This window comes from Rhinatrema bivittatum, chromosome 1 (genome assembly GCF_901001135.1).
Source record: "Rhinatrema bivittatum chromosome 1, aRhiBiv1.1, whole genome shotgun sequence".
Taxonomy (NCBI): Eukaryota; Metazoa; Chordata; class Amphibia; order Gymnophiona; family Rhinatrematidae; genus Rhinatrema; species Rhinatrema bivittatum.
Window position 1 is genome coordinate 493,739,101 of NC_042615.1, and position 24,418 is coordinate 493,763,518.

A 24,418-nucleotide genomic window follows, 5' to 3' on the forward strand; every position below is an offset into this window, starting at 1 on the left:
TAAGGGATAACAGAAAAAAAAGAACTTTGGGTCTAGAAAAATTGTTTTATGTGAAAAAAAAAAAAAAAGTAAATTTTATGTTTAGCACTTTCTGAGTGCTGACTGACTCCTGGCAATGTGTTCATTTATATTGTGCCGCAGGGGTTCCAACTCACAGAAAAAAGCTGGCCTTGTTGCATTGTTAGGTGATTTTCTACTGGATTCCAGCCTCATAATCCAATGGGGCCAGCTCTTTTTCATACATCAGACACCCAGCAGCAGACCATAAACAAACTTGGTGCCAGGAGCCAGCCGCAACACTCAAAAAGTTCTGAAGCAAAAAGTATCTTTAGTTTTAACTTTAAAAGTCAGCAGGTTCCCATGTGGTGGGCTTTCCTAAATTTTTTGACGATAACCCAAGAGGGAGATATAAACCAAATGATTTAAAGTCTTTCCTTGTATATTGATTAGTAGATACAAAAGCACATAGTTCACCAACAGCTTTAACAACCCAAAATAGAGATCACTCAGAAATGTTCAATGTTTTTTTGTTGTAAAAACAATGAAAATGGCATTGTTAAAGATTGATGCAAATATATGATCATGTATATTGATATGGCTGTACAATGACATTTTGTCAGTAAAGATGAGCATATTTTAAAAAGTTGACAGGTGTTTGCCTGTACTTAAAAAAAAAAAAAAAAAGAGTGCCCCCCCTTAATGACATGAAATGAGTTGGGAGTTTAGTGGAATATTTCATTAGCAACTTGCACATTGTATGCTGATAGCTGTTAAAACATAAATTGAAATACTACCACCTCTGATAATTCTCCATAGCTATCAAAATATAAGAACGAGATCTTCCAATCTTTGGAGGCAAAAGACTGGTAGAGATTAAAGGCAAACTTGACTAACAAAACAAATTGGAGTAGATTTTATAAATGTACGCCCGCGCGTACTTTTGTTCGCGCACCAGGCACAAACAAAAGTATGCTGGATTTTATAAGAAACACGTGTATCTTATAAAATCCGGGGTCGGCGCGCGCAAGGGGGTGCAAATTTGTGCACCTTGTGCGCGCCGAGCCCTGCGCGCGCTGCCCTTTCCCTCCGAGGCCGCTCCAAAATCGGAGCGGCCTCGGAGGGAACTTTTCTTCGGCCTCCCCCCACCTTCCCCTCCCTTCCCCTACCTAACCCCCCCCCCCCCACACACACACACACACACACACACACACCTTTATCGTGAAAGTTACGCCTGCACCGATCGGCCGCCGCCGCACGATTCCCTGGCCCGGGAGCATTTTCGGAGGCCCGGGCCAGCACCTCGCCCCCGGAATGCCCCGAACGTCGCGCCGCGCCCCCCCCCCCCCCCCCAGCAAAGCCCTGGGACTTACGCACGTCCTGGGGCTTGCACACGCCGCCGAGCCTGTGCAAAATAGGCTTGGCGCACGCAGGGTTTTTTTGAAAGGGTTACATGCATAAGTTATGTGTGTAACCCTTTTAAAATCTACCCCACAATATTAGATGTATGCACAGGATAGTATCCTACACCAGAAATTTTTACAGATGAATGGTTTTCTGCTGTGTACCTCTTTGACGTGCACAAAAGTGCTACTTGAAAGACAAGAGTCTGAAGTCAACTCTTTAAAGAAAATGGATCTTACTCTATAAAACACTGGAAAGGCAGAACCTGCTTGGTTATCATGTTTATCACAAAGTGGCTGATGTACTAACCCACAAAATTTCCATGGGTTAGAAACTTATTTCTATAAAAGTTTGGTATAGATGCAAATGAGCTCCATAGCAACATTTCATACAAAAGTTAGTAAGGAGAACGTGTGAAAAAAAAAAGCTACACCTCATTGATGAGAAAATCAACCTACTAAGACATTTTTGCAAAATTCATAATTAATGAGCTGCTTTGCATGGTATTACATCACTGCATCTCATTAATTATGGATTTAAATAGAATTTAGTATGAACAATTTGAGAAGCCCAAAAATGCCATGTTTTTTGCAAATAGGGGTTTGCATGAAAAAAATATGTAAACCCCCAAACTATTGATGTTTTTGTGCATTTTCTGCATATTGTTTGCACACAAAAAAAATGCAGATTAGTACATCGGCCTCAAGGAGTAACAAGAAAGAGACAAAGGGGGAAGAGGACATCTAGATGCAAATAAACTTGAAAAATACTGTGAGGTTTCTCAGTCTGAATGAGAGAAACCGTGCATTTAGTAGTCCATAAAAAAGTACTTTTGAAGGATGTTTGCAAAGAAGATATGTGCTATTTTATAAACTATATGGATAGGTTATAAAATACTCTTCATGTGCATATGTCTGCAGCTATATTTTACACACACCAGTTAGAGAGAGAGACTTTTCATAAGGCTCAGTCTGTCACACTATATATGTACCATTGTAAGGGGGCACTTTGAATCAGGGTGAGTTTTTGGGAGGTGGGTTGGGGTTAGGGGGCGTATTGTTGCAGACACATTCAGAGGTATTCCTTGTAAAATTTTCATCAGTAAAGAATTTTAAACCTTATTAAGTGATGAAAAGGAGTTGATTTATACACTTCCTGGCTATTAAAAATTCACGTAGCTTCTGCGCGGCCCACTTACACGCATATGTGGCTGTTTTTGCTCATGCAAGACTTTTAAAATCTACCTCATAGTGAGTTGCATTATATCCAGTCAAATGTATGCATAAAATTGATTTTTTTAATAGTTAATATTTCCATCTGAGAATTTAAAAAGGATATAAAAATACTCTCCAAATCTGCAGTTATATTGTTTCTTTTTAAAATGGTTATTGCAATTATCTAATTAAATTATGTAAAAATGCATTTGTGACTTTTATGTTTTGGTAACTTATCCTTGTCAAAAGTAAAGATGATGTCCATTTGGTTACTAAGCAGAATGTATATTATGAATACAGTATGAGGTCATGATTATTATTCATTGGGTGTGCTTTTAATTCTGGAACAGAAAAATGGTTAGCAAATTTATACATTTTTATTCTAGAAGTAAATTGGAATTGTTTGATTTATAGTAAATCAAATTCTTATATTGACATTTGTAGTCTCAGATTACAGTTCATTACTATTGTCACAGTGTTGCTAAATTATAATTACACAATAATCTCTCACATTTTAATATGGAGATTACCAATATCCAAGTGGAATAGTTTACATTGATAAAGCACCTGTCATCCAAGCAGGATCCTAATGTGCTTTATAATCTGCAAGATCAAATTGCAATTTTGAAGTACATTTGTATAGTTTACATATAGTTTGCATTCTTTGAGACTAGTTTCCAAAATATTTATGTTGCACGTGTGGAACCTTGGGCCGAGGTGAGATTACCTCTACCCGCCGGGAAGAGCTCTGCAGATCCTCACTGTTAGTAGGTGAAGCTAGCTGGAGCAGAGGCCTAACAGGAGCTTCCCCAATACCAGCCCATGTTCCCCACAAGTTGAGCCCTTGGGTGCCAGGGCTGGCTGGACTTAGGCACAGGCCTCTGGGTGGTGAAGGATCCGTCGCGGAGGTAGAAGGCCAACGAGAAGAAGACAAGTCAGTTCGGGCAGAAGTCAAGGCAGGCAGCAGACAGCGGAAATGAAGACAAACTGAGGTCAGGACGGGCAGTGATCCAGCGAGGTCAAAGTAGGTCTGAAGTCAGCCGAGATTCCAAAACGAAGATGAAGCCGGGGTCCAAGCCAAGGTCCAAAAACCGAAGAGTCAATCCGAAGGTTCTTCTCCCCCTGTCTTCTCCCCCTACAGGACTGCAGGGGGAGAAGACAGGATGCAAGAACGAAGCAGGAACCAGGAACAGTGTGGCAATCAGCTATTCAAGGATTTTGACCTATTGCCAAGGCATCTGACAGGGGGCAGCGCAGGCCTTAAATAGAGGCAGGCCTATGATGTCATCTGGAGGCACTGTGGGATTTTTCCTGTTGTGGGCCCTTTAAGGCCAGCTCAGATGCACACGCGCACACCTAGGAACATTTGCTTAGCTGAGCAGCAACCTCGTGGGCCGCAGCAGGTCTGTGCGGTGGTCGGCCACGTTTTGTTGGTTGGCACTCTGAGACGCCCCTCCTGGTTCGAGGCTGCAGGTGAGAGCGACAACAATACCCCCTCCTCTAAACCCCCCCAAGGGGCCTGGTTTTCTTGGGGTAAGTAACGTGGAATGCCCTTAGGAGGGCCTTGTCCAAGTTGTTCGAGTTAGGCTCTCAAGTGTTTTTGTCTGGACCGTACCCTTCCCAGGAGAGCAAATACTCCCATCTTTTGTTCTGATGTTGAACATCCAGTACCTCACTCACTTGGTAGACCTGGTCCTCCTCTGGCTGCTTCTAGAGGTCTGGGCACCTTTCGGGATGGCCATGTGAGAATTAATGGCTTGAGGAAGATGTAGCTGCAGCTGGTAGATCATGGGCCCTACCTGCCACGAGACGGAGAAGGGCCTGATGTATCAGTGAGCGAGCCTCATGGAGGGCATTCTGAGCTGGATGTGGTGGGTGCTTAACCACACCTTGTCCCCCAGTTTGAATTGCGGTGCTGGTCACCAGTGCATTAGGCACCATTCTTTTGGCTGTCTGTGCAGCCTTCTGAAACATGTCCACAGTACAAATCCAGAGTTCCTGTACATACCCAGATCAGTCCAGACGAGTGGGTTATGCACTCCCACCAGCAGATGGAGTCAGAGAGCAAAGCTTCGAGGCACTGGTATCCCAAGTGTACCACCTGCAGCTCATCAGTATTTCTCTGACTCGTGTATACCTGCAGCTCTGTGTGAGATGGATTTTTCTTGCTCCCTGAGGTGCTAGGTTCAGTGTCTGGGCCATTCGTCAGGTAGAGCCGGGCGAACCCCTGGTTACCCCTGGCAGTGCTAGCTCGTGTGGTTCCGGGTGCCCTGATAGCCAAGAGACTGGCTCCCTCAGTGACCCAAAGGCTCCCCCTCATTGTCTGCGGTACAGGGAAGTAGCCCCTTTAGGAATTTTTTTCTATTATTCTTAGCTTAGGCTTTATTTTTTTCTGTTCCTAGAAGTTAAAGTTTTTGTGTTAAAAAAAAAAAAAAACAGCTCCAAGTTCCCTGTTCACCGCGGCTCCCAGGGTAAATCGGTCTGTTCGGTGGTGCAGAGACAGGTTGACCCATGAAGAGGAGGGGAGAGTGTTTCAGCCCTGGTAAGAACCTCTGAGGACGTTTTTAGGCTCCCTGCCTCATTTTTACCGCCTGCTCCGGAGCTATTTTTACCATGGTGGCCATTTTGTTTTCTCTTTCTCAACCTCCTATGCAGCTCCCCAGCGTTCCTAGGGCGGAGTTTTGCGGCATATTTGGTGGGAGACACCAGAGATGGGCGGCAGCACCTGTTTTCTTCCAGGGGGGAGTTATATGCCCTTTTTTGCAGGAGGAACATGGCAGAAACTCCTCTGGTGGAACCCTGTAAGGCTTGCGGGATATGGTCAGTTTATTTAGACACCCCCCCCCCCCTGTCACTGTGCACGGACTGTGCACTGGGTGGGGAAAGGGGCCTCAGACAAGAGGACCAAACCTAAAAGGTTTGCACGCAGGTCAGGCTCGGCGGCTGGGTCTAACGGAAGGAGCCCATCCCCCTCTGCGCACACTGTGGAAAAGGTCTCCCAAGATGACCCTCCCTTGTTGTCCTCCACTGCACAGACTCCGAGACCGGAGGAATCGAGAGACACAGACACTGATTCTAGCAGTGACGAGACGGGACTGGGAGCATATTCACGGGAATTTGTGCTGCTCATGCATGAAGCATTTCTGGCTCGGAAGTTCGCAAAGCACAGAGCCCAGGATGGGAGGATCTAGCAGGTGCAGTCAACCAGCAGGGGAACGACTCCACTCCGCCCCGAGGGACACTGCTGCAGATCAGGGTGAGGTCCCTCCAGATGTAGATACGGGCGACGACGATCAGAATCCGGTAGAACCTAGTGCAGAGGGGGACAACCCCGCATAGTCCGGCTGTTTAAGAGGGAGGAATTGCGCCCCCTTATTCCCCAGGTACTTGAGGAATTGGGGGTGAGACCCTCGCTGGAAGATTCCGACAACAAGGGAGTGAACCCAGTCCTGAATGGTCTCCGGGGTCCACCTAGTGCTTTTCCCATCCCGAAGAAGATTCAAAAGCTCATGGAGCAGCTGCTCTCAGAGATGTGCAGGACCGCAAGCTGGAGCTGCATCTGAAGCGGGTGTTCGAGGTCTCTCCTTGGGACTTCGGGTGGCGGTGTGTGCCAGCATGATGCAAAGAGCATGTTTATGGTGGATTCAAAAACCGTAGGACCCATCGTCTTCTGGGACTTTGTCAGCTTCTCAGGCGGCTTGTCTGGAGGCGGCGGTAGCATATGTAACGGATGCCTTATATGACTTGATGCGTTCAGTGGCCCGGACTATGGTCTCCTCGGTGGTGGTTCGGCGACTCCTATGGCTCCGCAATTGGGCAGCGGATGCTTCCTCTAAGTCACAACTATGCAGTCTGCCTTTTCGAGAGATGGTGCTCTTTGGAGAGGATTTGGATCAGCTGATGAAATCTCTGGGGGATTCCAAGGGCAATAAACTGCCGGAAAATAGAAAACCCTACAGGAAATCATTCGGTCCTCGATCCTGTTTTCGGGATTTCCGAAAAAGCAGGTCAGGGAGGAGTGTTCTACCCTCTGGTTCCAGACAGACCTCTTCCCGTACACAGTCCTTTCATGGCTCCAGTCATCCTGCCAGAGGTGGTTTCGGTCAGGGAACTGGAACTGGGAAGCCTGCCCAATTAAATCAGGCCTACCCACTCCTCGGACGGGGATGATCGGGGGCAGGTTGTCCCAATTTTATGAGGAGTAGGCCAGGATCACCTCCGATCGCTGGGTGTTGGAGGTGGTAAAAGAAGGTTACGCCTTAGAATTTTCTCAGCCTCTTATGCCCGCCTTTGTGGAATCGCGATGTGTTTCCTGCAACAAGCAAGCAACAGTAGAAGACACTCTACAAAGATTGCTGGCCCTGGAGGCGATCATCCCCATGCCATCCGAAGAACGGGGGAGGGGACAGTACTCCATTTATTTCATGGTTCCCAAAAAGAGAGGGCACTTTCCGACCCATCCTGGACCTACAGAAGGTGAATTGCTGCTTGAAGGTGCCCCGTTTTCAAATGGAAACACTTCGAACAGTCATTGCAGCAGTTTGAAAGAGAGAGTTCCTCGCCTCCTTGGATCTCACCGAGGCTTATCTACACATCCCAATTCGCAGCACTAACCAGAGATTCCTACTATTCAAGATCCTGGGTCAGCATTTTCAGTTCCGGGCGCTGCCATTCGGACTGGTGATGGCCCCGCGCATCTTTACCAAGGTGATGGTCGTGGTGACAGCGAACGTCCAGAAGGAAGGGATAATGGTCCATCCTTACCTCGTCTATTGGCTGATTCGAGACAAGTCGGAAGAGGAAGACTAGCAGACGGTTCTTCGTGTGATCCCTTGTCTCCAGTCCCTAGGCTGGGCAGTCAATGAAGCGAAAAGTAATCCTACTCCGTCATATTGTCTGGAGTATTTGGGAGCTCGTTTCGATACCCTCCAGGGTAGGGTGTTTCTCACGAATGAAAGGATGTACAAATTTCAGCAATAAATGTGTCTCTTGTTATAGCTTCCAATCCCCAGAGTGTGGGATTACCTACAAGTTGTGGGGTTCATGACTTCGACGTTGGAATTGGTGTCTTGGGCCTTCGTTCACCTGAGACCGTTGTAGAGAGATCTACTGTCGCGGTGGGACCCAATGTTGGAGCAATACCAGTTGCCCTGCCTTTGTCGCAGCGAATCAGGTCCAACTTGCAATAGTGGCTGTCGGTAAACAACTTAAAGAAGGGGATGCCCCTCAAAGTCACGGATTGGGTGTTCGTGACAACGGATACTAGCCTTCAAGGCTGGGGAGCAGTGTGCCTCGGTCATGCGCTGCAGGGAACCTGGTCCTTACCCGAATGGTGGTGGTCTATCAATCGCCTAGAGACAAGGGCAGACCACAAAGCATTGTTGGCATTCCAGTCCCTGGTGCAGGGGAGAATGGTTCAAGTCTTCTCGGACAATGTCACCACAATGGCATATCTCAATCGCCAGGGAGGAACCAGGAGTCCAGTCGTGGCACAGGAAGCACACCTTTTCACTTGGGCCAAGCTTCATCTTGAAGGCATCGCAGCCTCTCACGTAGCAGGCATGGGCAATGTGCAGGCGCACTTCCTCAGTCGTCAACAGCTGGATCCCGGGGAGAGGGAAATATCCCAGGAGGGTTGGAATCTTATTTGTGCTCGATGGCGAGTTCCCTAACTGGTCCTCATGGCAACCCATGTCAACGCCAAGACGGACCGGATCTTCAGCCGAAAGAAGGAAATTGGGGCAGTAGGAGTAGATGCCGTAGTCTGCAAGTGGCCAACCAGAATCCTCCTATATGCCTTTCCTCCATGGCTCCTGATCAGGCACGTTCTCCGGCATATAGAGGACCATCCCGGTTCGGTAATTCTGGTGGTACTGGAGTGGCTGCGGCGGCCGTGGTTTGCAGACCGGGTACAGTTGGCGACAGACGGCCCGCTATGCCTAGCTTATCTGCCGAACCTCCTGCGACAAGGGCCCATTTTTTTTCGGATCGGGAGGATCATTTCTCTCTCGCAGCCTGGTGTTTGAGAGATGGCGGTTACAGATGAAAGGTTATTCGGAACAGGTGATTTCCACCCTGCTTCAGTCCAGGCGGCCCTCAACGTCTATGGCATACGCTCGAGTGTGGAAGGTGTTTGAAGTCTGGTGTGACCAGCAGGGTGTAGTGCCGTTGTTGGTGACCATTCCTCAGGTCTTGAGGTTTTTGCAGCATGGATTATCTAAAGGCTTGGCTTATAGTTCCCTGCATGTTCAGGTTTCGGCCCTGGGATGTCTCCTAGGGGTGGGTAGGTGGCAGGCCTCTAGCCAGCCACTTGGACATTGTCCGTTTCCTGAAAGGGGTGAAGCACCTTCGTCCTCCTCTTCGTAAGTTATGCCCGGAGTGGAATCTCAATCTGGTGTTGAGGGTGCATCATGATGCCTCTGAGACACGCTTCCTTAAAGGACCTCACCTTGAAGATGGTGTTCTTCTTGGCCATCTGTTCCCCAAGGTGTATTTCAAAATTGCAGGCTCTTTCCTATAGGGATCCCTTCCTTCGCATCTCGGCTGATAGGGTGTCCCTGCGCACAGTCCCTTCCTTTTTGTCGAAAGTGGTGTCTGCCTTTCATGTTAATCAGTCCGTGGAGTTACCTGGATTTCCTGATTGGGCTCGTGACCACGCTATGGTATTTGAAGGTCACTAACTCTTTTCGAAAATTGGATCACCTTTTTGTGCTCTTTGGAGGTCCGAAGAAGGGTGAAAAGGCATCTAAGACATCCTTGGCTCGCTGGCTGAAGGAAACAATTTGCTTGGCCTACATCGGGAAGGGTTGCCCACTCCATCTGCTGGACTGGTCTGGTCTGGACTGGTCTGTGGTATATGCAATAATACATAAGGAACCATCAGTGTATAATCATATGAATATAAAAATGGCTGGTGTATATTAATGTTTATAGTGACTGCAATAAAACATAATATTTGTTCTTAGAGGCAAAGACCTCAGCACTGGTATTTTTCTGAATTGATTTATCAGAATGTGGACCAGTCGGTGCAATCATAGGTCAAAAACCACTAGTAATTATATCTTTTATTGAAAATGTGTTCTGTGGTATTACAGGAACAAAAATTAGCAGGTAAGAAGTAATTTTCCTTTTCTGGAGGTCTTTTGCGGTTAGTTGTGCTGCTGATGAGGGGATGGATAATGGAACTGGCAGTGGTGGGGAAGACTGTTTCCCATATACGATCTGAAACATGAAAGCACCCGAGGTGGCGCAAAGTGGGAATCGGGGGAAACTTCCACCCATGGAAGGATGGTCACCCAATTGTCCTGACATTCGTTGGCATAAGCCCTTAGGAATGTTTTCAAGGTCTGATTTGTTCGTTATACCTAGCCTTTGGCTTAAGGATGATAGGCCGCAGTATAATCCAAAGTGATGTTAAAATTCCAACACAGAGAGCACAAGTATCTGGCAGTAAACTGGGTTTCCCAATCCAAAACAATATGGTTGGGCAAGCCATGCAGGCGAAAAATTTGGGTAGTAAACAGCCGGGCCAGTTCAGATGCTGAGGGGGAGACCCGGGAGAGGAACAAAGAGAGCCATTTTTGAGAATCTGTTGGTCACAACTCAAATAGTGCTGCAGCCATTAGAGAGAAAAAGGTCCACCACAAAGTCAGTGGACAAATGGGTTCAGGGTTCCTTGGGGGCTGGCAATGGCTATAACAGCCCCCAAGGTCATCCTACCAATGGTTTTTGCTGTGCATAGGTAGGTCAAGAGTCCACATAGGACCTGACATCTCTTTGCATCTAGGGCTACCAATAATACTGCTGGAGCAAGGTGAGAGTCCGGACCCACCCAGAGTGATCTGCGACACAGGAGTCGTGGGACCATTCCAGTATCTTCTGTTGGAGATGGTGTGGAATGACCATCTTTCCTGGGGGCACGGTCACAGAAGAGGCCAAGAGAATCTGGGCTGAATTCATAATGTGCCTAGGGGGGTCCAATGTGTCCTCTGCCTCAAAGAGTCAAGAGAAGGCGTCTGACTGAGCATTCTTGGTAACAGGTTGATATCTCACCTCAAAATCAAAATGCGAGAAGAACAGGAACCTTCAGGCTTGGCATGCATTCAGTCATTGGGCATGGTGAAGGTGTTCCAAGTTCTTGTGGTCAGTATGTATAGTAATTCGGTGTTGCGTACCTTCCAACCACTGTCACCACTCCTCTAGCACCATTTTGATGGCTAGCAACTCCCTGTCTCCAATTCCATAATTACGCTTGGCAGGGGAGAACTTGCGGGAGAAGAAGGAGCAGGGACGGAGGACTCCTGTACTGGAGTGTTGACTCAGCATGGCACCTATGCCTAAGGAGGAGGCATCAACTTCTAGGATGAATGGACGTGTGGTGTCGGGTGGTGGAGGCACAGTTCGTGGAGAAAGACCCACTTCAGTTCTTGGAAGGCTGTGACCGCTTCAGGAGGCCAAGCCTTGGTATTGGCTCCCTTTCTGGTGAGCGCCATGAGCGGAGCCGCAATTTGGGAGTAATTGGACACAAAGTGCTGGTAGTAGTTTACAAAATCTAGAAATCTCTGCAAGGTGCAGAGATCTGAAGGTTATACCCAATCCTGAATACACCTGATCTTCTCCAGATCCATATGGAAACTGTGACTGGGAACTGTATAAGAACATAAGAACATGCCATACTGGGTCAGACCAAGGGTCCATCAAGCCCAGCATCCTGTTTCCAACAGTGGCCAATCCAGGCCATAAGAACCTGGCAAGTACCCAAAAACTAAGTCTATTCCATGTTACCATTGCTAGTAATAGCAGTGGCTATTTTCTAAGTCAACTTAATTAATAGCAGGTAATGGACTTTTCCTCCAAGAACTTATCCAATCATTTTTTAAACACAGCTATACTAACTGCACTAACCACATCTTCTGGCAACAAATTCCAGAGTTTAATTGTGCGTTGAGTAAAAAAGAACTTTCTCTGATTAGTTTTAAATGTGCCACATGCTAACTTCATGTGGCAATAGTCTTTCTATTATCCGAAAGAGTAAATAACCAATTCACATCTACCCGTTCTAGACCTCTCATGATTTTAAACACCTCTATCATATCCCCCCTCAGCCGTCTCTTCTCTAAGCTGAAAAGTCCTAACCTCCTTAATCTTTCCTCATAGGGGAGCTGTTCCATTCCCCTTATCATTTTGGTCGCCCTTCTCTGTACCTTCTCCATCGCAATTATATCTTTTTTGAGATGCGGCGACCAGAATTGTACACAGTATTCAAGGTGCGGTCTCACCATGGAGCGATACAGAGGCATTATGACATTTTCCGCTTTATTCACCATTCTCTTTCTTTTTTTTTTTTTTTTAATTAAATTTTCAACAGTTTTTACACTTCATGAAAACAAGAAATTGGTGGCATAATGTAATACCATTTCTATAATAACATCAAAATATTTGAATTAAACATAATCATTCAAATTACATTCCACTAAACCCCATAATTGGAGGAGGCGAGCAATCTTAATATAATAATCCAATAATAATTAATAATAATTATTTTCAGGAGTGAGGAGTAATTCTAATTCTTACTTGGCTTCTGTCTCAGATAATGAAATTTGTCTCTTGTCTGATAGAAAAGCTTCCAATTGGATCGGATCTAAAAATCCATGTCTCTTTCCTTTATAATGTAACAGACATAAACAAGGACATTTCAGAAAAAATGTAGCACCTAGTGCTATCACTCTTGGTTTTAAGGTCAAAAAAGTCCTCCTCCTTGCCTGAGTGGCTCTAGCCACATCAGGAAAAATTTGGACTCGATGTCCACAAAATAATATATCTTCTACTGCAAAATATTTTTTGAACAACTTTTCTTTATCCTGTTCTGCTATACATGAAATTATCAAGGTAGCTCTATTATTAATTAGGTCTACCGACTCTTCAAGAAAAGTCGATAGACCTGGTAAGGAGGGTTCTTCCTTTTCAACTTGTCCTCTAGTATCTCTAGAGGCTTTCTTAGGCAAATAATAAATTTTTGAAAGTTTAGGGATTTCCTCCTCTTCATATAACAGATTTTCCTTAAGGAATTTCTTAAATAATTCCCAGGGTGAGAGAAGTCGCGTTACTGGAAAATTAATAATTCTTAAATTCTTTGCTCTAAATAGATTTTCCATATATTCCAAATCTTTATGGATGGTCAAACTATCCCTAATAAAAGCATTTTCAGAACTTTGTATTAATTGTAATTTATTAGTGACCACCACCATATCTTTTTCACATTTCTCAATTTTCTTTTCCTGAGATTCAATAGACATCTTATTTTCCTTAATAACAGATAACATTGAATCATTCATCTTAATAATATTCCCATCTAATTTCATTATCATTTTCCCTAAATCCTCTAAGGTTAGGTTCCCCTGAATACCTCCAGGGGAAAAACTACCCTTATTACCCGGAGGCTTTATCTCTTCAATTACAGAAGTAATAATACTCTCAGTCCAATGGGCTTCAGCCTGGTTCCTCAGGCTAATGTCCTCTTGGACTTGTCCTACCGGGTTTCCAGCTGAGTCCAATGACGATATTCCGGCTGGTTGTAGGGGAGACTTTGGGCCTTCGCCAGGACTTAAGGAAGCGAAAGAAGCTGCTCCCAAACTGTCCTCTCTTGGCGGTTCCACCATCCTTGCCACGTGGTGGCTCAAGGGTCCCATGCGAAGATGTTGACTAGGAGAGGAGGTCATGATCCGGGCCTTCCTCTTTCTCCCCATTAAAGGGGAGATATCCGCAAGAAAAAGAGAAAACAAAAAACAAAAAATCTCGCCGGCCTCCGGCCTAAGCCGGCCCAAGCCTCACGCCCCTTCGGCATGCGCAGCTTAGGCAGGGCGCCGCTCCTCCACCGATTTTGGAGTCGGAGGGCTGTAGGATGTCTGACTGACGTCACTATGCAGCGACCAGCTTTCCACCTCAGGTGTTCTCTCTAACCAGCACAGTATTTCTGAAAAGGAGCGAACCTTCTCCTCTCTCCTCCCTTGCGTCTCCTCTCAGTTCTGTACCTCTCCTCCGCCGATTTTGTAGTCGGAGGGCTGTAGGACGTCCGACTGACGTCACTATGCGACGACCAGCTTTCCGCCTCATGTGTTCTCTCTAACCGGCACAGTATTTCTGAAAAGGAGCGAACCTTCTCCTCTCTCTTCCCTTGCGTCTCCTCTCCCACCATTCCCTTTCTAATAATTCCCAGGAAGGGTAAACTCTGCTTCTTGAAGATGTACTTCTCCAATTTGGCATATAAATTATTTGTCCATAGTCGCTGAAGAACATGACAAACATCTTGTCAGTTAGATGAGAGGTTCTTTGAGAAGATGAGAATTTCGTTGAGGTAAACTATGACACTGGCATACAGAAGATCCCTGAAGATTTCATTCATCATGTTTTGGAATACCGTGGGGGCGTTACATAGGCTCAAGGGCATCACCAAATACTCATAATGGCCGTCCTGTGAGTTAAACGCCATCTTCCATTTGTTGCCTGACTTTATCCGAATAAGGTTGAAGGCCCCCGAAAGTCCAATTTTGTAAACACTTTGGCTCCCTGAAGGTAGTTCAAGAACTCCGAGATGAGCGGCAAGGGGTAGCGATCCTTTTTGATTATTGTGTTTAGGCCTAGATAATCTATGCATGGGCGTAAGGAACCATACTTCTTGGTCACAAAGAAGAACCCCGCCCCAGCAGAAGATGTAGACAGCCTGATGAAGCCTCGGTCAAGGTTTTCCTTGATGTACTGGGACATAACTTTTGTCTCCGGTAGGGATAACGGATATATACTTCTTCGTGGAGAGTTGGCGTCCGGTACCAGGTTGATGACGCAATCGAAAGCACGGTGAGCAGGCAGCGTCTCGGCCTTACTTTCTGAGAACACATCTACCTAATCCGCATACTGAGGCAGCAGTCCCATGATGGTTGTAGCCAAGGGAACAGCTGCTGGGGCCTCAATTTGGAGTAGACATGCATTTTGGCAATGAGTTCCCCAGCTTGTTAACTGAAGTGATCTCCAGTCAAATTGAGGAGAGTGGAGCTGTAGCCAGAGCAACCCTAGTACAATGAGGTGCATCACTTTCTCGATGTCGTAGAGAGTTATATTTTCCACATGCAGGACGCCGGTGCGGAGCTGCAGAGGAGCTGTGGTTGTGGTGCTCCCATGGGAAGTGGTTCTCGATGGATGGAAGAGATGACTAGGGGTGGTTCCTGGGAAACCATGGGTAATTTCAGATGGTCCACCAGGGCCTTCAAAGTAAAGTTCCCACCTACACCAGAGTCGACCAAGGCTAGGGTGGGGAACTTGTGGTTGCCCACTGTGATGGACACAGGCAGAGTGAGTTAGGGAGCGGGAGTGGTAAAGCCTAGGATCACCTCCCCACTGGCTTCTAGGCTTGCTAGTTTCCCAGCCTCTGGGCACAGTGTGCCCACAGATGCCCCTTCCCAGCACAATAAAAGCAAAGTCCAAAGGTGCAGCGGCAGAGCCTGTCCTCTGGAGAGAGATGACCCTGTCCCAGTTGCATAGATTCCTCAGACCTTGCGATGATAGGAGGCGGTAACTGTATCACAGTAAATGGACATGAGAAAGAAAGGGCCAGCATCACTGGTCTCCACAAATATTGCAGCTCCTGAGCTCGCTGCTTGAGGTGGCAGTCGATCCTCCCCGCCAAATCAATGAGAACATCCAGAGACTCTGGAAGCTCCCATGCAGCTAGTTTGTCATTTACCTATGAGGAAAGTCCCTCCAAGAAGATGCTTCGAAGGCTATCCCTTCGCCAATTTAACCAGGGGCCATGGTGCGGAACTCGATGGCATAATCCATCAAAGGTTGAGCACCCTTTTGGAGGTGTAGGAGGTCTGATCCCACAGTAGCCAGCCAGCCGGGTTCATCAAACACCAATTTAAAGGCTTTGACGAACTGCTGTAAGTCCTGGAGAAGTACGTCTCCATGCTCCCACAAGGGAGAGGCCCAGGCCAAGGCCTTCCCATCTAGAAGGGAGAGGATGAAGGTGGTCTTTATGGTATCGCTGGAAAATTACACAGTTTGGAGAGAAAAATTCATGAAGCACTGGTTTAGGAATCTGTGAGACTGCTTGGGATCTCTAGCATACTGGGGAGGTACTGGAAGGCATATCATGGGCTCGGCTGCTGCAGCTGCTGGCACCACAGGAGCCGGCAAAACTACTGAGGCTGCAGTGGCGTTGAGGCGGGTGCTAAGGCGTTCCATGGATCCCACTAGTAGCACCAGGAATTATTACTGCTGTTGAATTTTCTGTTCCAGACCGGGGATGGCATGGAAGCCCGAGAGATCTGACAGGTCCATGGCCTTGACAATCTGTTGCAAGTGCAGGCGGAGCTGGCTGAAGCAGAGGCCCAACAGGAGCTTCACTAATACCAGCCTATGTTCCCTGCAGGTTGAGCCCTTGGGTGCCAGGGCCGGTTGGACTTAGGCAAAGGCCTCTGGATAGTGAAGGATCTATAGCAGAGGTAGAAGGCTGACAAAAAGAAGAGAAGTCAGTTCAGGCAGAGGTTGAGGCAGGCAGAAGACAGCGAAATGAAGACAAACCGAGGTCAGGATGGGCAGCAATCCAATGAGTTTAAAAGAGGTCCAAAGTTAGCTGAGAATCCAAAACAAAGAAGAAGCTGGGGTCCAAGCCAAGGTCTAAAAGCCAAAGAGTCAATCTGAAGGGGGGAAGGCAAGACGGGACAGCAGGGGGAGAAGATGGACAAGGAATTACCAGATGAAGATACAGGACCACCGAAGACACAGGAACCAGGAATCAAAGACAGGACACAGGAACGAAGCAGGAACCAGGAACAGTGTGGCAATCAGCTACTCAAGGAGGTCAACCTATTGCCGAGGCGTCTGACAGGGGACAGTGCAGTCCTTAAATAGTGGCAGACTTGTGATGTTATCTGAAGGCACTGCGAGACTTCTCCTGCCACAGACCCTTTAAGGACGGCTCAGTCACACACGTGCACACCTAGGGATGCTTGCTCAGCTGAGCAGCATCCTTTGCTGGCCACTTCGGGCCTGCACAGTGGTTGGCTGCATTTCATTGGTTGGTGCCCTGGAATGCCCCTCCCATTTCGGGAATGCAGGTGAGAGTCACCAGTTGCAGGACGGACCTGCGGCCTGCCAAACGCAACAATTTAGTTACCTAATTTTAGAAGTTAAGCTCCTAAATTGGCGCTTTTGAAAATGTACTGGTCCCTAAATTTAGGCTCTTAGTTTCACTAAGCTTCTAAATTTAGTATCCTAAAAATGAGTGACTGCAAGGGCAGTTAGGGCAGGACAAAAACGTTAGGTGCCTAGCACTAAATCTAGGCAAACAGAGGATAATTTTCAGTAGCCTGTTTAGGGCTACAGGCAAAAAATGCCTTTAGACTTTAGCCCAAATTTTCATTGTAGAAGTACATACATAAATCTGCAATGAAAATTTGCAGGTAGTGCTGGGTACACATGCGGACATATTTGCAGAAGTTACACCTGCTCCTAAGCAAATATAACTTACTGCACATACTTTCAAAAATTGAAAGTATATAATTAAAAAATATAAAAATATCACTCAGTGGCAAGCACTATGTACTATTATACAAAGGATTTGGGTTCTATTCGTGGGTCAGATTTCTGCTCCTTGTGTTGGCTGGGACTGGAGATGCTGTGGAGTCAGTGCATAGTAGCAACACCTAGTGGCCAGATTTAGGTCCCACAATTGTAGTGTTCTGGAAGTCACTCTAATGTGTGGCCTTTGGCCAAGGACTGCTGCAGTAGTGACTGGGCTTAAATGAGTTCGGAGGGGATATAAAATAGAGTAAAACTTCCAAAGTAGTTATGAATAAAGGCTCATTGCACCATAGCTCGAATGAGACCAGTTCTGACTAAGTTGGAAGCAAATGTGTGCAGGAAGAAACTCTTTGGCCTAAAAAGATATAAATGTATTATGTCCTGAGGCACCGGTCAGGGAGAATCCCCAGCTCAGCTGCCTGCAGATCAGACTTCCCCAGGCAGTTTCACCCTGCAGGACTTCATGCACCACATTAAGGTTCTCTAGCTCCGAAGTGTCCTTAGGTGTGCTCACACACCTTAAGCAAGCGCTTTAATGTCCCCCGCAGCGGATCCATGCGAGCTCCGTCCCACAGTCTGTTTCCATGTCGGTGCTAGTAGTTTCCACTGCAGGGACCTCCACTTCCATGATTTCCTCCTCCTCTGAGGAGCTGAGCTTTCCTTTAAACTCCAACGTATCCCCAATGCCTTCCTCCTCCGGCATCATGGGTTCAGGTGTGTGCATACCCCGGGTGCCATTCTCAGGTGTATAATCAAACCTCTCTCCTTTCTCCCATTGGCTTATCCTTGGCTCAAAGAGCCTGGGAAATGTAGTCTTCCCCTGATTCCCCTGTAGCAACTGCTGTCTGGCTCTGCCCCAGGCTCTCCCTTAAGTGATCCAGTCCGGGTTTTTCTCCCTAGACACACCATGCACCTCATCGCAATATATACACACATGTATATTCATATATGTGTGTGTGTGTATGTGTATATTTTTTTCCTATCTTTATTGTGTGTATCTGCATAATTTTTTGTTTCTTTCATTATTCTCTTTACCAGTTCATTTCTTTATAACACTTTTTATTTTTCATTCTATTTTTTTCTCACTTACTTTCTTCAGTACTTCTTTCTCTCCTATTTTACCCAACCTTCTATAACAGCCTCTCTTCTGCTTCTATATGTACATCTTCCTTCTCGTGCTTCCACTCTCCTACATATTTTTTGCTCTTCTCATCTTTTCATCCCTGTATTTTGAATATGTTGGTTTGTTTCTTCAAGTGAATTCTGTCTCACCTAATTTTGACTCTTGCCCCGCTGGTCTAGTCTTCTTTCTCCTCACTTGTATCTCACCCTTTCTCACTAGTATCTCACCTATTGCTTATAGCCTTTCTTGCCTTTCCTCTAGCTCTCCTATAGAGCCCAGTCCCCCCATCCACTTTTACCCTCTCGGACCTGCTGTTCTCCATATCCCGCCCATGGCTAGCATTTTGTAGCTCTTTTTAATGGGAGCCACTTGACACCAATGGAAGACATTAATAGTCCAGTATTCTAGCACATCAAGAAAAGGGAGGAAGGCAGTAGCTTTAGCGGTGAGCCTGCACAGCAGTAATGAGGCAGTTCAGGTGCAATACTGTGGCAGGATGGACAGTTGCTATTGCCACAGAATCACGGGAAACTAGGGACCCTGGTTGAAATAAATCCTTTACCTATTAAAAAAAGTCACAACTCCTAATTGGTTTATCATTAGGGTTCTAAAGAAAAATCCTTGAACCCATATGAGCTAACTCTGTTGTCCATCTGTCATCAAATAAGCACTATTTGTTATTTATATTTACAAATAATCTGTCTTGAAAAGCTGAAAGCGGTGTACAAAAAAGTATAAACTGAGATAAAAGCTATGCATTTATTGTACTTCTGCATGTGGAGCTGATGGTGAAAGACACAAGACAGCTGGTAGCAGAGTGGAGGGTGAGGCTTGTGCACTTCTCCACAAGACCCCATCCCTTCTCAACACTCCCTTTCCATGGCACTGCTTGCTTTTGCACTGTCCCCTCCTGCGTTGTTAGCTCTCGTCACATACCATCACTTATCCTTAGCCCACTGCTGCTTTTCACGCTCCCTCCTGTGCCGCTCGTCATCATTATCCTCAGCCTTTCCAACCCCTTGTGACACCTCTGAGTCCTACCACAACTACCCTCCTTCCAGTGATGCTTCTGCTGTTCCAGTCTGGTTTTGTCTCAACCCAACACACCTCACTCCCATCCACATGATGCCTTGCTACCACATCCCTCCAAACTGCAACCCTATCCCTTTCATCCTTATGGTAACAATTCTGAGTCTTCTCCCCTCCTGAATCTCTGCCCACATTCATGCCTCCATGCTCCATCTTTCCACCCTTCAGGAGACTTCTCCAAGCCTGTGGCCTCCCAGCTCTGCATGTTTCCTGCCATCCCACAGTGATGCTTCCTAGTCCTGTCATCTCCTTCTATCCCCCTTCCACCCAATATTATTTCTGAGCCCTACTCCTTTGGTTCCAATCCTTGTTGAAGCTCCACCATTGCCTCTATCCTTCTCTCACCATTACATCTTCTGACCCTACTTTTTCCCTCCCTCTCCTAATGAAGCCTAGCACTCCTCCCCTTGAGATTCCTTGAAGCCTGGCCCTCTTCAGTTCCTATAATCATTGGAATCTCCAAGCAGATGTCTTCCTTCCTCTTGCATCTCCATTCCCCACAATGCTGCTCCCAAGTCCTGCCCTCCTTATTACTCTCCTTCGTGATGGCTCAAGCTCCACACCATCTTGTGTTCCACTAATGTTCCCAAGCTCAGCTATACGCTGCTAATATGAATGCTTCCAACCTTGTCCTCTCAGTGATTCCTTTATCTCTAAATCTTTCCCCTTCCTTGTAACACCTCCATGTTCTTCCCCATCTTAGAGATACCACTACCACTTCTTCTCTCATCCCCCTCATGTCTCCTTTACCCATCCTGTGTTTCACCTTCTTCTCATTCATATATACAGAGAAAGAAACAAAGAAAACAAATGTATTTAAAAAACAACTGGTTTTTCTTAGTGTCATATTTTTAGACTTTCTTTACCTAATATTTCTTTGTTCAAATTTCTTTTTATATATATTTTAGGCTTTGGCCACTGGGATACAACGTGATATCCATGCAATTAGAATGGAAATCAAGCAAGCGAAAAAAATTAAAGAATGCAGTGAAGGTCTTTCCAAAGAGTGTGTTCACAGAGCTCAGTCCTTGGCAGCTTCCATCCTCAACATTTCAAAGACTGATCTAGAGGAAATATTAGATGTAGAGAATGAAGAGGTAAGAAAATAGTAGCAGTAGTTTTGTAATATCACATATAAATTAGCCTGCAAGTATGAGAAAACTTTAAACCAATTTTCAAAGTGGAGATACTCATAGAATGCTACCCTGGAGGTTCTGGATTTCAGTTTTCTACCTAAAATCCTAAATTTGGCTTCCAGAATCTACCTCCCATACCTTCCTATGTCATTGATACCCACATGGACCAAGACAACCGGCTATTCCCCAGGATTGTCTAAAATCCTATGTGACAGGTGAAGTTTGCCATCTTCGTACCAGGCAGGCAAGTTATCAGGTGAGCTTCATGCCCACCAGCCACTCAGCTAGCTACATTCCTAATGATGGAATCACAAATTTCAGTGGCCATCTTAGCCCCTTCCCTCCCGGGCATATCAGTCGTATATTTTTCTAAAGGGCCATTTCTATTGGTAAAACAGAGAAAATGGCCCGTTCAGTTATTGTCCCTGGTTAAAAGATCAGCAGCTTAGTTTTTCAGTATTTTCCTCTCTTTTCTTGTGGTAAATGAGGCTCTGTAGGTCTCATATACAGTAAAGTATTTCTTTAATCACAACCCTGCTTCCATACAGTCTTTCAGTTAATTCATTTTTGGGTTTATGATATCTTCCTATCACTGTATATGGAAATTAGTTTTCTGTCTTCATTACAGACTCAAATAAGAAATATAATGACTACAATAAAAGGAGCTTTTTCTTAACAAAAGATAGCAAATAGTGACAATACTGTCATGGAAAACTGTAAAATATTACTGTGAGGGAATATTCAAAAGGCTCCACCAGCCCACTTTAAAACCCCAGCTAGAGCCATCTGCCTCAGTCCACCTTAAGGCGCAGAGGCACAAAGGATTCTAGTTCCCAGGAATTATCTGCCTAACAGTATAAGGGATTAGGCTCCAGATGAGTTAGGCAGGCCCCAGGGAGCTGCTTTGAGCCTATGGTATACCCGCACAGTCTACGTGTGAATTAGTTTGGACATTTCAGTGAGTTGAGCTACTGTTTTTTATTTTGCTGGGTTTTTTTCCTTGTAAATAAACCTTGTTCCTAACCTGAACAGCCAAGTCTGCTGTCTTCCTTGGTTGTTCCAGATGCCATGGCTTGTCCATATGCTACAATTACATTATCAATATCTGGGTTTTGTAAAATATAAAGATGGGGGAAAAATATATATTAAACAGTTTAGTTTTTTTCCTCTTAGTGATACTCTGATTTCTAATAATCCATTCAGTCAGTAACAGATTACTTTTCTCCCCAGTGAACTAAGTTAAAATTTTCATTTCTACAAAATATCTTAGGTTGGTAAAACAGATCTCCCCACTGCTCTTTGTACAGAATGAACAAATACAACTTTCTTAGTATATTTTCCTTAAATGGTAATCTATTTGCTGTTAAGAAAGCAATCTTAGATTAATTAGTTTCAAATCCAATGCAAGGTAAAAAAGAACACCGCAGAACATACCTTACCCAAAGCAACTAGAGAGATTGTAGCATAAACATATATCCACAAGTTGCAATTTAACGAAACAGCTGTCAGGAAATTCTAATTGTGACAGGGTTAACAGAATGTGGCACATTTCAGAGTCATTGTTCCCAATAGAGAGCATGTAATTTTTATATTGGCACAGACTAATGTGAAGTCTCACTTAGTACTCTGTAGTATGCCACATTATCTTTTCACTCACTCAGATTACAATATTGTATATATTTTATTTCACAGAATCAATATTTATTGCCCAAATTAGAATCAACTGAAGAAATTATTGAGGATGCCAGTCTTTTAAAATAGGAAGCTGTAATGTCTTTCTGTATGTTTGTGTTTTGCGCTTGTGCTTTTTATCTGTTGAAGTGATTGTAACTGATGCTGTTTGTGATCTCATGTTCCATCTTCAGGAAAATGAAAAGACTAAGGTAGCATTAGAGCACGATAAGGAATGGCTGGGCCATATACTGAAGATTCTGGAAGCAGAGGTACTATACTTTTTTTTAAATCCTTTATTTATAATTTTTCCAAATAAGTACAATTAAAAAATATTGACTTTAAGTAAAGTACAGCTGTGCATACTTAAAACAAATTACAAATACAACTTTAACCATATACTTCAATATACAAGCTGCTAATGAGTCCACAATGAGGGGGAAAAATTACAAATTTCCCAGAAAACAAACATTTTAAGGGTTTCCAGAACTCTCATCTTGTACTGGGGTAGTCAGTCTGGCAGAAACCTGATTAGCAAGAAAAGAATCTATTTATAAAGGAGTATGGAAAACATACTTATTACCTTTGTAATTTATAGAATATTTACATGAAAATTTTAGCAAGTTGGTAATTACTCTCTGTTTGTAACTTTAAAAAGCCTTTCTTCTTTGAGTTTCTTTCACAACATCAGGAAAGATGGAAATAGGCTGACCTAGAAAGGACCTATCCCTTAGATGAAAAAAAGTCTCAAGGTCCAGTCCTTACCTTTTTCACAAATATAAATAACTAATAAGGTAGATCTTTCCAAACCTTCAGAGCTGGAATGCTCCAAAAAGTAAGAAAGGTCAATTTCAGATGGTGAAACATTCAGATGAGGAGTAGAAATAGTAGCATGTGTACCAACTGAGGGTATATAGAACAATTTTTCAACAGATGGAATATGTTCTTTAGAGACTTTTAAAATGTCAATATAGAATGTTCTCAAAAGCTCCAAAGGGGACAATAGCACTTAGGAAAGTTGAGAAACCTAAGGGGTAGATTTTTTAAAAAAGCTTGCACGCGGGTGCACATGTACGCCCAATTTTATAACAGGCGTGCACCCGGGGCTTTACGCGCATCGCCAGGCCTTTTTAAAATAGGCCCAGCGCACGTAGACCCTTTTAAAATCCGGCCCATTATTCTTAATTAAGGAAAACTGAGAATTCTGTAAGGAATCACATTTCTGATGAAAATCTTTTTTTACCCTCTATTTCAACAAACTTCTGAGAATGCTGTTCAGTGTTCTTAGCAAGCCCTTCTCCCCCCCCCCCCCCCCCCAGTGTCCCCACTTGCATCAATTTTTGTGGAAACATTTTCCTCCAAAGTAACTATCACCATCCATAGAGTGTCCAGTGTGACAACTGCTGACTTAGAGAGAATAGAACCAGCTACCTGTTCCTGAATATCTATTCCAGCAGAAGCAGATGAAATTGCTTCTGCTAATGGGGGCCCTCCGTCTGAGAAGGGAGAGGGAAGCCCAACGAAAGCATCCTCTAAACGATCCCCAGTCCCCAAGTAGGTAGAGAAAATAGCCTGCGGTGAGGAAGGGCTAAGTGAGATCACAGTTTCACTGGGAGCAGGAACCGAAGCCCCACATTTCCTCTTGACCCTGATCTATCTGGGATTGCATAAATGAATCCAGCGTTGTCTGAATTAAAGAAGGAGGAACTTCTGATGCAGATAGGAACACTTGAATGATACCTTTAGTTTTCTTGCCCATCCCAAGGCTGGTTCAAAAGGAAAAACTGCTCAATCAAAAACCAGCGATAAGGGGTGCGTGACTTAGGCATGCCAGCGGCAGCACACCGCAGTTGCTGTCCTTTTATGCTCCCGGCATCCCTCGGATGACATGGGAGGGTGGAACCAACTTCGGGAACCTCCGATCAGCATCGCCAGGTCTAACAGGCAGAGCTCCCCCTCTGGATACCACAGACGCTGTCCTTTTGTACTCCCGGAAGCCCTCAGATGATGTGGGAGGGGAGGACCAACTTCGGGAACCTCCGGTCAGCGTCGCCAGGTCCAGCAGGCAGGACTCCTCCTGTTTCTATACATTTTAATATGTAATATTTAGAGTCCTGAGAATATGGACAATATTAACCATTTGATCTTTACTATAAACTTATTTTATCAGTTCTAGAATCATGCAGGCTTTATGCTACATTCTTTAA

General features: G+C 45.2%; 1 protein-coding gene across 3 annotated transcripts in view; it reads left to right on the forward strand.

Annotated features, from left to right (window-relative positions):
• The window catches only part of CNTLN (centlein), a 1,032,335-nt gene that overhangs the window by 972,304 nt on the left and 35,613 nt on the right, over positions 1 to 24,418 (forward strand). For all 3 annotated transcript variants that reach the window (XM_029608687.1, XM_029608696.1, XM_029608677.1), the window contains exons 25-26: positions 20,313 to 20,501; positions 22,406 to 22,483. In XM_029608687.1, the coding sequence (XP_029464547.1) occupies positions 20,313 to 20,501; positions 22,406 to 22,483 (267 nt within the window). The remainder of the gene's footprint in view (positions 1 to 20,312; positions 20,502 to 22,405; positions 22,484 to 24,418) is intronic.